We start from the raw sequence: 12,222 nt of genomic DNA on the forward strand, positions 1-12,222 counted from the left end.
CCACGTCCCTGGAGGGGCATGGCTTGCACAGGTACGATCGTACCTTAGATTAAAAGTCCTACCCGAGTGGATGTGGGGTAGGAACAAGGGGGAGAGACCGGGAGAAGGGCTGGGAGGAGGGAATTAAGGGGAAGGAAACTAATTCACACAAAACTGGAGGGCTGGTGAAGTTAACCACCTTTCTGTATTGGAGAGAGAGTGAGGGTGTTTCAAACACGATAACGGTGATCCCACTATAGAATTAGTCCTTGCACAGCCCAGCACACCCTGCCCTTTCACCTCACTACTAACCCTTTAAGTACACCCCATCCAACATACATACTTACCGCTTTTCCCATTCTTTTCTTTTGGGGAAACCGGCCTACCTTTGGGAACGAGTTCTGGTCCAACCCGACAAGGAGTCAGACGGGATTCTGACCATCCACCGGACGCCCTAGAAGAGAGAAAAGGTTACCATTAACTATTGAGAAGAAGAAGAAAGGACTTTCTAAAAGACAGTTACTAAGAACAAGCCATTTAAACAAACCGCAAATAAAGGAAAAGTATAACACCAACCAGTGTCTATCTGAGTCTGTTTGCCTATCATCCAACCCTGGACCCCGAACCCACTACAGGCGGATTCCAAGCTGTGGGTCATAATGGCTGTGGCGGAATTCCGCGGCCACGGCGGTGTGTTGGCGGTCTTCGGCACGGCGGTAAGCGGCTTTTACCGCCAATGTTGTAATGACCCCCTTACTCTCTTATGCCTGGACTATGGGAATTCCCTGTACTTAGGTTCACCCAAAACCACCATCAAGAGACACAATGTGGTCAGAATGCAGCCACTAGAACTATTTTTAAAATCCACAAACATGTATCAGTTAAAAGTTCTATTGCAACTCTGCACTGGCTTCCAGTGACAGAAAGAATAACATTTAAGACACTGTGCTTGGCACATAGGGTAATAAATAAGAAGGGGCCTGGTATAGTTAGGGCACTTTTGTCTCCGTACAACCCAATCAGGACTTTGAGGTCCTCCAGTGAGAAAATCCTTAAGGTTCCAAGAATTCAAAAGTCTAGAACGGGGGGGGGGGGAGATTGTTATTTTTATCTGACCCTTAAACTTTGGAATTCTTTACCATTGCAGTTGAAAAAGGAAAGCAGTGAGTCCTCCTTTAGGCAACTACTGAAAACCTGACTATATCCACATTAACCCACTGCTGTGTTCCCCCTCAGTCTTGAGTCCTCACACATGCGTACTCTTACCTAGCGCTGGGAAGCCTTTGGGTAGCCAGGCGCTATACAACCCCTCAATACAATACAATACAAGGTAAAATAAGTGAAGAGTAATAGTTTCCAGTGTGTTTTGCACGCAGCCACTGTTTTTGCAGTCCCAACAATTGTTTAAAGCTGTCTAACAAAAGAATTGGAAGGCTGCATTTTTTGAGGTAGAATAAAGGTAAATAAACAGGCCCCCACATGCAACGTACATTTCGTTTGAAGTAAGAAAATGTGCTTCCCATACCTCGTTCACTTGTGATGTTAAGGGGAGAGTGGGCTTGATTATTCTGGTTTTAACAGGTCCAGAATTACTAATTTGCACCATGTTAGAAATGGGGTCTCTAGTTGGCCGAGGTATACACCCTTGCCCAAGTAGAGACCACAATCCTAGTCAGGGTAAGTCACACACAATCCAAACTATCCTGTGCCCACCCTCTGGTAGCTTGGCAGTGAGCAGTCAGGCTTAACTTAGAAGTCAATGTGTAAAGTATTTGTGCAATAAATCATACAGCAACACATTGAAAACACCACAAAAATACACCACACAGTTTTAGAAAAATATAAGATATTTATCTGGTTAAAGTAAGGTAAAAATGATAAAGATTCAATAAGCACAAGTCAAGAGATCACTTTTGCAATATTAAAAAGAGTCTTAAATCTTAAAAATCAACTGTTGTCTCTTGTTAGCACAAAGTACCTAGTTTGCGTCAAAAATAACACGCACGGAGGCCACAGAGGAGGAGATGTGTGGAAAAATAGAGTGTGCGTCAGATTTGCTGCCACGGCACAGACAATGCATTGTTTCTTTCTATGCTGCAAGGGGCTTTGCGTCGATGCAGGGATCTTTTTGACGCCCAGGGGCGATGCTTGGAAATCTTGGGCATGCTGGATGAAGTCACAGGCGTTGCATCGTTCAAGTATGGCGATGCGTTGAATTTTCTGTCTCACCGCAGGCGCTACATCGATTCTTCACTCGGGAAGTCGGGCTGCGTCGTTGCAGTTCAGCTGTGCGTCGATCTGGTAGGACCGTGCATCAAACCTTCAGCCACAGGGCAGGCGATGCGTCAATTCTTCACTCTGGAGTAAGGCTACGTCATTGCAGTTCGTTTCCGGCAGGCTGTGCGGCGATACTCAGCGCACAAGGAGTTCTTTGAAGAGATTATGGCCCTCATTCGGACCTGGGCGGGCGGCGGAGGCCGCCCGCCAAAGTCCCGCCGTCAGGTTACCGTTCCGCGGTCGAAAGACCGCGGCGGTAATTCTGACTTTCCCGCTGGGCTGGTGGGCGGCCGCCTTCAGGCCGCCCGCCAGCCCAGCGGGAAAGAGGCTTCCACGATGAAGCCGGCTCGGAATCGAGCCGGCGGAGTGGAAGCTGTGCGACGGGTGCAGTTGCACCCGTCGCGTATTTCACTGTCTGCGCAGCAGACAGTGAAATACATTTAGGGGCCCTCTTACGGGGGCCCCTGCAGTGCCCATGCCAGTGGCATGGGCACTGCAGGGGCCCCCAGGGGCCCCGCGACCCCCCCTACCGCCATCCGGTTCCCGGCGGGAGAACCGCCGGGAACTGGATGGCGGTAGGGGGCTGTCGGAATCCCCTCGGCGGCGCAGCTAGCTGCGCCGCCTTGGAGGATTCCAATGGGCGGCGGTACACTGGCGGGAGCCCGCCAGTGTTGCCGGTCCGACCGCGGCTTTACCGCCGCGGTCGGAATGCCCATTGGAGCACCGCCGGCCTGTCGGCGGTGCTCCCGCGGTCCTCCAACCCGGCGGTCATGGACCGCCAGGGTTGGAATGACCACCTATGTCTTTTTGGCCCTGACACTTCAGAAAACAGGAGGCAACTTAAATCCAAGCCCATGGAGAGCACTTCTCAGCAAAGTCAAAGGGCACCAGGGCAACAGCAGCCAGCAGTCCTTCACAGCAAAGCAGTCCAGATGAGACCTTTGAGCAGCCAGGCATTTCCTCTTGTCAAGTTGCAGGTTCAGATCCAGAAGTGTCTGATTTGGTGGGGTCAGAGACCCAGTTTATATACCCAAAGATGCCTTTGAAGTTAGGGAGCATTCAGTGAGTGATTTTGAAGTGCACAGGTTTCCCTTTCAGTGCAATCCTGTCTGCAAGGGTCCCGGCAGAGGGTATGACAGTCCATTGTTTGAGGGCAGGCCACTAGCCTTTGAAATGTAAGTTTCGGGCCCCTCCGCCCTTCCAGCCCAGTAGGACCCATTGAGTATGCAGATGAGTGCAGGTTTGACTGAGTATCCTCAGTTTGTGGTCGTCGGGGTGAAATGCACAAGGGAGCTGTCAACCAGCCCTGCCAGACGTGGATTGGAGACAGGCTGTAAGGCACAAATGGATTTAAGTGCAGAGAAATGCTCACTTTCTAAAAGTGGCATTTCTAGGATAGTAATATAAAATCCAACTTCAGCAATATGCAGGATTTTCTATTACCATTCCGACCATACTAAATATGACCAGTTTACCCCTTTCTGATCAGAATCTACCACTCAAACAGTATATGAAAGGAGCAGGCCTCACTGTAGTTGAAAACAAATTTAAGAGTTTTCCACTACCAGGACATATAAAACACACAGGTACATGTCCTGCCTTTTGTTTACATAGCACCCTTCCCTATGAGTTACCTAGGGCCTACCCTGGGGGTGACTTATATGCAGTGCTTGAAATAGAAAAATAGAGATGCAGGCACCCTTTACCAGAGTACCAGCTTATTTCTGAGAAGTGCCAGTACTCTCCAATAAAAGTATTACGCTTTTGCTTGAGAAGTGCAGGTACTCTCCCTCTAAAAATAAAAAAGTGCTGGTACTCTGTACCGGGCAGTACCGGCCCATTTAAAGCACTGCTTATATGTAGAAAAAGGGGGAGGGTCACATGCAAAAAGAGGGAAGTGCATTCTTGGCAAGTACTTTTAAATGCCCAGTCAAAGTGGAAGTGAAACTGCACATACAGGCCTTGCAGTGGCAGGCCTGGGATATGGTTAAGGGGCTACTTATGTGGGTGGCACAATCAGTGCTGCAGACCCAATCGTAGCATTTAATTTACGTGCCCTGGGCACCGGCTGGGCACTTTACTCGGGACTTATAAGTAAACTAAATATATACCAATTGGGTATTAGCCAATGTTACCATGTTTAAGGGAGAGAGCATATGCACTTTAGCACTGGTTAGCAGTGGTCAAGTGTGCAGAGTCCTAAAGCCAGCAGAAAGAGTGTTTGAAAAGTGGAAGGAGGCAGGCAAAAAGTTGTGGGATGTCCACACTAAGGCTGCCAGGTCTATCACACCACAATCACAAGAGGTTTTGGTGCAGCTACAACTTGAAAGGTGTTCCCCCGCTTCAAAGGCCACAGATCTACATGTAATGAAACACATAGAAATGCAGGTCTCCTTATCTGCAGATCAGTGGCCTTTGATGCTAGGGAACCCATAAATGTCAAAGACAGCATTAGAAGCACATTTTCTTATGTCAAAGGAAACGGAATGCGTGTGTGTGTGTGACAGACAGGCAGTTCCCCGAATGTGATGATGTGTGCTTTAACTAAGAATGAACAAACTCTTACTTGCAAGGCCCCCTGCAGTCATACATTAAACACACAAACTCAGGCAAATTAAAATTGTTTAAAAATAACACACAGCAAGGATGTGGCTGAGATGCAGCTTCAAACAGTGCTGAAAGCTAAATAAACAAGCAGACGCAAACAACAGGAGGGTGGGAGGGAACAGAAGGCAATGCCAGCTACAAAAGAAGATGCACTCAGTAGAATGGATCAACAAAAAGGAAAAAAAGTTCAGAAAAGTGACAGCAGTGAAAAGACAAAAGTACTTGGGCCATGCTGTAGGGGAGGGTCACATGCAAAAAGAGGGAAGTGCAGACCGCAGAGCTGACCAGCAGGAACTAAGCAATTGAGAGTGGCTTTGAAGCCCACCAATAGTGAGTAATGGGAGAGCTCCAAGCCCACTAACCATAAGCAACATGTCTCGAAGAGACAGCAAGTGCGCCGTCTATGCGAGACCTAAGAATGTAGGGTTTCTTCATTTGTTAAGGTATGAGAATAATAGATTTGCCATTTGATGTGTTCCTCCTGATATACTTTTTCAGTTCAGTAAGTATTAGGAAAGAGGAATGGGAAGGCCGATTTTCTATCACAAAACAATGATGCTATGTATAAAGAGGAACCACTTGCTTCACAGACTTTGCCTGCTATATCACTTCTGCTCTTGTCACTGAATCCATTTTGAATTCTGTTAAAGAAGTCAAAAATCAGTAAAAGTAAGAGGAAATTCATGCAGGGACTCCTTTTCCTAAATGAAAGGACTTTCCAGCCTAGAAGGTCACTTCAAGAACTTATGTTACGCTATTGTCATGACGCTGTGAAGGCAGGTCATCCAAACAAACACTGTACAAAAAAACTGTATGTTTTGTTTGGTGGCCACATTGCCAACAGGATGTTGTCAAACATGTAAAATTTGTTGTCCTATGTTTACAAGCCAAATCTCTGCATACAAAAACGATGTGACTTTTGTTGCCACTTACCCATCCCCATCCCTACTCAGCAATGAACCACTATCTAAATGGACTTCATTGCTGTTCTTCCAAAATAAGCTCTATATACCACCATATTAGTTGTGATTGACTCAATCGCTAAATTAAGTCATTTCATTCCTCTGCTAGTCTTGCCTACTGCTGTGCAACTGGCATTTATATTTTTGTGAAGAAATTATGCAATTACATTGGCTGAAATAGTTTCAGAGGTTCACAATTCATATCTAATTTCTGGTTCACACAACTTAACAATGCTTGGTATGACTGGTAAAATGTCTACTAGTTATCATCCTCAAACTGATGGCCAAAGTGATCAAGTCAGTCAGGCCTTAAAGCAATATTTTGGTGATTTTTAGGCTGCACCCACAAGGCTGGGTATGCAGGATACCAATAGCCGAATTAATTTAAAACAGTTTATTACATACCTTACTAAAAGCGTCTGCACTTTTCTCTACTTATTGATTCCATCCACACATGCACCTCTGGGCTTACCTTCTTGCCCTGTGCCATCTTTAGTCAGGTCCATATGTTACATTCATAAAGGACTAGTCCCCCATCTCAAGCAAGCTAAAAGCACATATAAGAAGCATGCTGATTCACACTGTAGGTGTGCACCACATTATTCTGTTGGGGATTCGGTTTGGCAGTCAGCTCATTTACAGTTCTCTGGTTCTCATACTAAATTTAAATCACAATATGTTGACCCATTCCATATCACTAATCTCAGCTAAGCTATTGGCTTTGCCTGCACATTGCTGAATTCATACTGTTTTTTCCAACCTCTTTTTGTTAAACTCCCTCCTCCTGAGATATATACAGATGAGCCTGAAGAGAAATAAAAGTTCAGGCTATTTTGTATTCTCATTTGACTGATTGGGAATTGCAGTACCTCACTGATTGAAAGGGATATAGTCCTTCTGATAAATCATAGGAGCCCCCTCCTTTGTTTATACTTCATGAGTAGGTGGTGCATTCCACCATCAGTTCCCACACAGACCAGAGGGCTATTCTGAAATGGGAGATGTCTGACAGAATTTGTCTAGACACTCAGGCTAGTCACCAGCTATCACCACTAACCGGCACAGCATAGGAGAAAAACTTGCAGCCGCTGAAAGAATAATCAGTGTTGCACTGCAGTGAGGGCTTATCCAAATCCAAGATGAGTTCAGGAGTTGTTCCATTCAAAAGACACACCATTTCTGTTTTTAAAAAAAGAATCAGATACATTATTCCAGCGAGTACTGCAGAGAGTTGGCTGGCGGTGCTTCTATATTGTTGGGTTTCCCACTTCTGGGAATTCATTCCCCCAGCTTACACCTTCAATTTAACATTTGTTCTTTTGCAACTCTTTCATAAGGGATTTTTACTGTCTGTCTTCTGTCTCTCCTTTGATTAGTTTGCAGCATTCCCTCCTGTTTACCAATTCAGACTCAACTGGAGACCAGTCTCCGGATCCACCTTTTAGGTCTTCATGTCCCTTTGTCTCAATGGTGGTGAGTCATGGTGCTGACGTATTGACTGACATTTATGCTGTATTCAAATTATTGCACATTGCATCTTGCCTTCCTTTCCTGTTCCTTGACAGGTCCGGGTAGGAATCGGATTCTCTTGTACCACTATTCTTTCTCTCCCTTCCCTTATGCCAGTTTCCACACAACCTGGCGTCTTAGCTCCTTTTTATTCTTAACAGGCACTGAGCGTTTTAGGTGCTGAGGGGTAGATGGGTTACCTAGTCCTCTTGATGAGCCCTGACACTTGCTGCTGTAGACTTGAGTGCCTTGGGGTCTCTGTAACTTGGTAGCTGTAGGAACCAGAAACTGCAGTGGATGATTTTGTAAGTCTGACAGCCGGTTTACCACCATTGCAGTGTTGCAATGTGTACAGGGCAAGCGATAAACTTGTTCCTAAAGACTTTAGCCAGGTTGCATGATTTCAAGTCTGCAAAACTTCCATTCAGATTTCCTTGCGTGTTCTCTGGTACAAATGGGGCTCTAGAACTGCTGAAAATCATAGAAAGATTCTGAATTAACCTGGGTTTAAAGACTGCATCTGTCAGATGCAGATATGACTTTATCAGCTTATTCTGGCACCATCCCTTAGTTGGCATTATAGAAACTTGTTCATATCTCTCCTCCACAATTTAACACTTGTTAGGCCTGAGCAAGCTGACCCATCCCCATTAACAAGAAAGTGAAGCTTTGGAAAAGGGACAAAAACAGATCTGAGGGAAAAAACACCCATTGGATATCAGTCACAGAGAAGCATCTTCTACTGCCTGAAATGCTTTCTTGGAGTCTGCGCCCATAAACTGAAACTTGGGTACCCAAATTACCCAACCAAGGCTGAAGCAGTGCTTAATTTGAGCTGCTGGTTGCTGGCCCACCAGCACTTTATTGTTGTGGAATAGCACATGTTTCATCATCAGGCTTTGAAGAGAAAGACAGAGAGTGAGATAAAGAGGCAGGGAGTGTCTGGTCGTGGATTAAAGAGGAATGCGCTGTAATCAAGATTGCAAAACCTCAGTATTTGGCACTTACGCATTTGAAATCGCCAGCTGAGGACTTCAGAACAAAACGTTGGACAGCAGCTTTTATTCTTTTACAAATTAGGCACTGGACTAAAGATACATTTATTCACCAGGCCTAACCCACTGTCCATACCTGATCGAACGTGTTCTTGGATATGATCACTTTTTGGTTAGAACATATTTAAAAGTCTGCATATTTCCTCAATTTTTACTCTGCATAGATTTGCATTGATCATTATACGTTACTCTCAACGACTTTCTCTGAAATAGTTAAAACTCGTTTTCTACACTTTCCTTTTTCCGTTATTTTTTTTGGGGGCAAAAGTTAGTCTCTGTTTCTTATATTTTATATTCCTATAACTACATCATCACACTGTGCTTTGGAGAAATATTGCTACAATATGTTCTGGCAGACCCTAAAGAGCTCAAATACATTTGAGGCCACTTATGAAATGCTAATTCCCATGGTTTTTAGTTAATGAATATAAACAAATTGTGTTTGAAGAGGCATTGTCAAGGGTAGTAAGCGCTATATAAATGCAAATGCATCATATCGGGCCATTTTGTTTTGCGGTTTCCTTTCTGCAATGTGGATCTGGTGTGAAAGTTACTACCAATTTGGGGTTTTGGTTCTTAGTACTTATCTAGAAGAATGTGGAGAAAAGATCACTCTCCAAGTAGCGCTGCTAGGTAGATTCTCAGGCCTACAGCAGCTGTCTTTACCTCAGGGATAATGGACTCCTGGGCTGAAGTAACCAGTAAATGCCAGCTTCATAATTTTTTCATTGTAGGTAAAGAGAATTGAGGGTAGTAAAGTGAGGGAGGATTCTATTTTGTGATTGAATAGTCATGTTGTAACCTATTTAACTGAATGAAATTGTAGAATAAGTGATGCCACGTTTTGTGCTCGAGACACAGGCTGCCTACCACGATGTATCTGCATATTTCTCGGAAGAAGAGTGGAGCATTTTACAGCAGTGGCAGGAGGAACTTCATCAGAATGTGATGAAGGAAATTGACCACGCTCTGACCTCACTGGGTAATATCACATATTCCATCTTTACCTAGTCTTTATAGGTAATAAAATGTATGCCTTTTTAAGAGTCTTGGGATGGATTTAGATGTCTGATCTTTGTTTTCCACAAATGTTTTGTAGTGTTGGACAGGTATTAGGCATAAAAGATGTGCTATCTACCATCCGAATGCAATTGAATGGTAGAGCGATTTTAACAAAACAAAAGAAGCAATTCAGTTGATGAAAGGTTTTGGGAAGAATTGGAAAGAAGAAAAAGGAGTTTGGGCTAAGATCTACAGTTTGAATCTCCACTCAATGTCACAAAGAATCATGTGTTTGCTTTTAAGAAGTAATGGCTGAGTTTTGATTTTTCTTATTAACAGGTCCTGTTATTGCCACCATGGTCTTTTCATTAAGAGCTAAAGCAGAAGCAGAACCATGTCTAATGGAGGACCAGAGGTCAGAGAGAAGACGCAGTAGCCATACTTTACCAAGTACGTGAGGTGCGCAGTAGTGAAACCATGTAGTTATGGCTTAGGAGGACTTTCCCCAAAAGCCATACACTCTCCCCAACATGTTGTCTGAATTCATATGCTCTCAACCAGAAATATACGTGGCCACATCCACTTGCACCTGTGCTCAAAGACCAAGAACAGTCGGAGACACTAATGATGATATATAGATAATGGACAGACACCTAGGAGCTCATGGGCTACAGCACACTCACCCAGAGAGAGAGAAATAGAAGACACACACAACACCAGATTAATCATTGCATTCATCTTGTGCAGATGCTTCTCCAGTGCATCCTGATACTAAATTCTCAACCACCAATAAATACAAGCAATAAGACAAACCAGAAGGCTTGTAAGCTACAAAGAGGTGTGTTTTGAGTTTCTAATGAATGACCAGATGGCAAAAAACAAACCCAAAGAAAGAGACAGACTGTTCCAAAGCACAGCAGCTTGATAGTAAAAAGCGGCAGATATGAGAAACCTTCAAAAACCCCAATAAGGACGGTCTTGGGAAGCAACAAGAAGAATACAGCTGGTAACTGTTTTGAGCAGAACAGTAAATTAGACATAGGGCCTGATTACAACCTTGGCGGATGGGATACTCCATCACAAACGTGATGGATATAACGTCCGCCATATGACAAGTTCCATTATATTCTATGGAACTTGTAAAACGGCGAGCGGGATATCCGTCACATTTGTGATGGAGTATCCCATCCTCCAAGGTCGTAATCAGGCCCATAGTGTCTTAACGGTTATCCACGTCTGTACCATGATCCACTGGCAGTGAAACAGTGTGGTCACTGAGGCCACGTAGCATCGACCTTCAGCATTTTACATCAGTTGCCACCAGTAGATCAAGCATTGCCCTAGTACAGGCATGACAAAATTGTTGTTTGGACTACCAAAGATTTGCCTTCTGGGGGAGGTTATCTCCAGATTCTGACAGAAGAGTGAGCAGACAGGACAGGATGTATGAGTGTAACTGAGTGAATGTTTGGTCCTTTAGAATGCTAGAGGGGATCGCAACAATTGAAGCCCGAATCAGCTTCTCGAGTTGCTGTACTTTGGGAAAAGTGACATTTTAATAAGCTTGCTGTTTTTCAGTCTTAAAATAATTTATAGTAAAAACATGTTTGTTTTATCCAGGTATTCATTGACAATCGGGTACTAAAATCACTCTAATTACAATGAAAACAGGTCGGTGAAGGGAAACAATGAAAGTGATGTTCCCACTCCTGTCTATTACCACTCTGCTCCATTGTTAAGGTACTATAAAGTGGTATTCAGTGTGCACGTATGCTGCACACAGAAGAATCTTTTAAAGTTTTCTATTGAAGGAAATATAACACAGCAAGTTAGTTCACATGGCAACTAAAGAAAAGCTTGTGGTTAAAACTAACTGGTTACATATTTTTGTAGCGGCGTAAGAGCACTAACTAGGACTTCTGATGAAGCTACAGAAATCCTGCAGCTCTAGAACATAGCAAACATCTCAGCTTTATTGCTATCTAACCTGATAAGTTGGGTGTCATCAGCACCGGTGAATAATATGAGCTTTTGGGACCTAATCAGCAATGTAACATACATGACGTGAGGCTCAAACAATATTTGTGTGAAAGTCCATACTCTTGGAAGTGGAAGAGTACTGAAAAGAGGGTAATACCACTGTTTTCAATCAGTGGGAAAGGACTGAATCCTGGCAGGGGCCTGTGACCTTATTCCATAAAGCCTAAGGTCTAGCTTTAAATGATTGAGTGTGTGAAAAGTATCATAAGATCCACCATAATTAAGGACATGTTAATACCATTGTCAAAGGCACCTGCAATTAGTCTACTGTTGCTCACCCAGAAGCTCCTATTTCTACATACAAAGACCACAGTGCACTCTACTAGAAACATATGAGCATGCCCTAATTCTATACACAGTGCTCACATTCCTTGTCACATTCACCAGAAACTCACAAGCCTACCTGTTCCAGATCGATTGGACCACAGTGGCTGCAAGTGCAACATGCATGAGGATACGTATACCAGGTACACGTGCTCGAAGATACCTGCACCTTCCAGACACATGCATAAGTACATGCATAGACTAGACTCACCTGAACTCAAAGACCATAGTTCTCCGATCCTGTGACACACATGAGCATAAATATAACCCTAGGCTCACAGACTGCAATGTTATCATCAAACTTTGGGCCTAGTGGCAGCTCTTAAGCAATATGCTCACCCATTCCCATAGAAACATGCACATCCTCATATACATAATCCAAACACACCACACACCTTTGCTTATTCTCTCTCCCTTTCTCTCTCTCTATTTCCTTCTCCCACCCATCCTACCACCGCAAGCTCACC

At 44.1% G+C, this 12,222-nt stretch overlaps 1 protein-coding gene across 6 annotated transcripts in view; it reads left to right on the forward strand.

Moving 5' to 3' along the window:
• LOC138300153 (zinc finger protein 282-like) overlaps positions 1-12,222 on the forward strand; it is a 90,984-nt gene that overhangs the window by 22,970 nt on the left and 55,792 nt on the right. For 4 of the 6 annotated variants that reach the window (XM_069239109.1, XM_069239103.1, XM_069239105.1 and 1 more), the window contains exons 2-3: positions 9,216-9,371; positions 9,731-9,841. In XM_069239109.1, coding sequence (XP_069095210.1) covers positions 9,224-9,371; positions 9,731-9,841 — 259 coding nt within the window. In that variant the 5' untranslated portion in view covers positions 9,216-9,223. The remainder of the gene's footprint in view (positions 1-9,215; positions 9,372-9,730; positions 9,842-12,222) is intronic. The other 2 variants (XM_069239104.1, XM_069239108.1) reach the window with 2 other exon arrangements.

The sequence above is a fragment of the Pleurodeles waltl genome, chromosome 6 (genome assembly GCF_031143425.1).
Source record: "Pleurodeles waltl isolate 20211129_DDA chromosome 6, aPleWal1.hap1.20221129, whole genome shotgun sequence".
Classification (NCBI taxonomy): Eukaryota; Metazoa; Chordata; class Amphibia; order Caudata; family Salamandridae; genus Pleurodeles; species Pleurodeles waltl.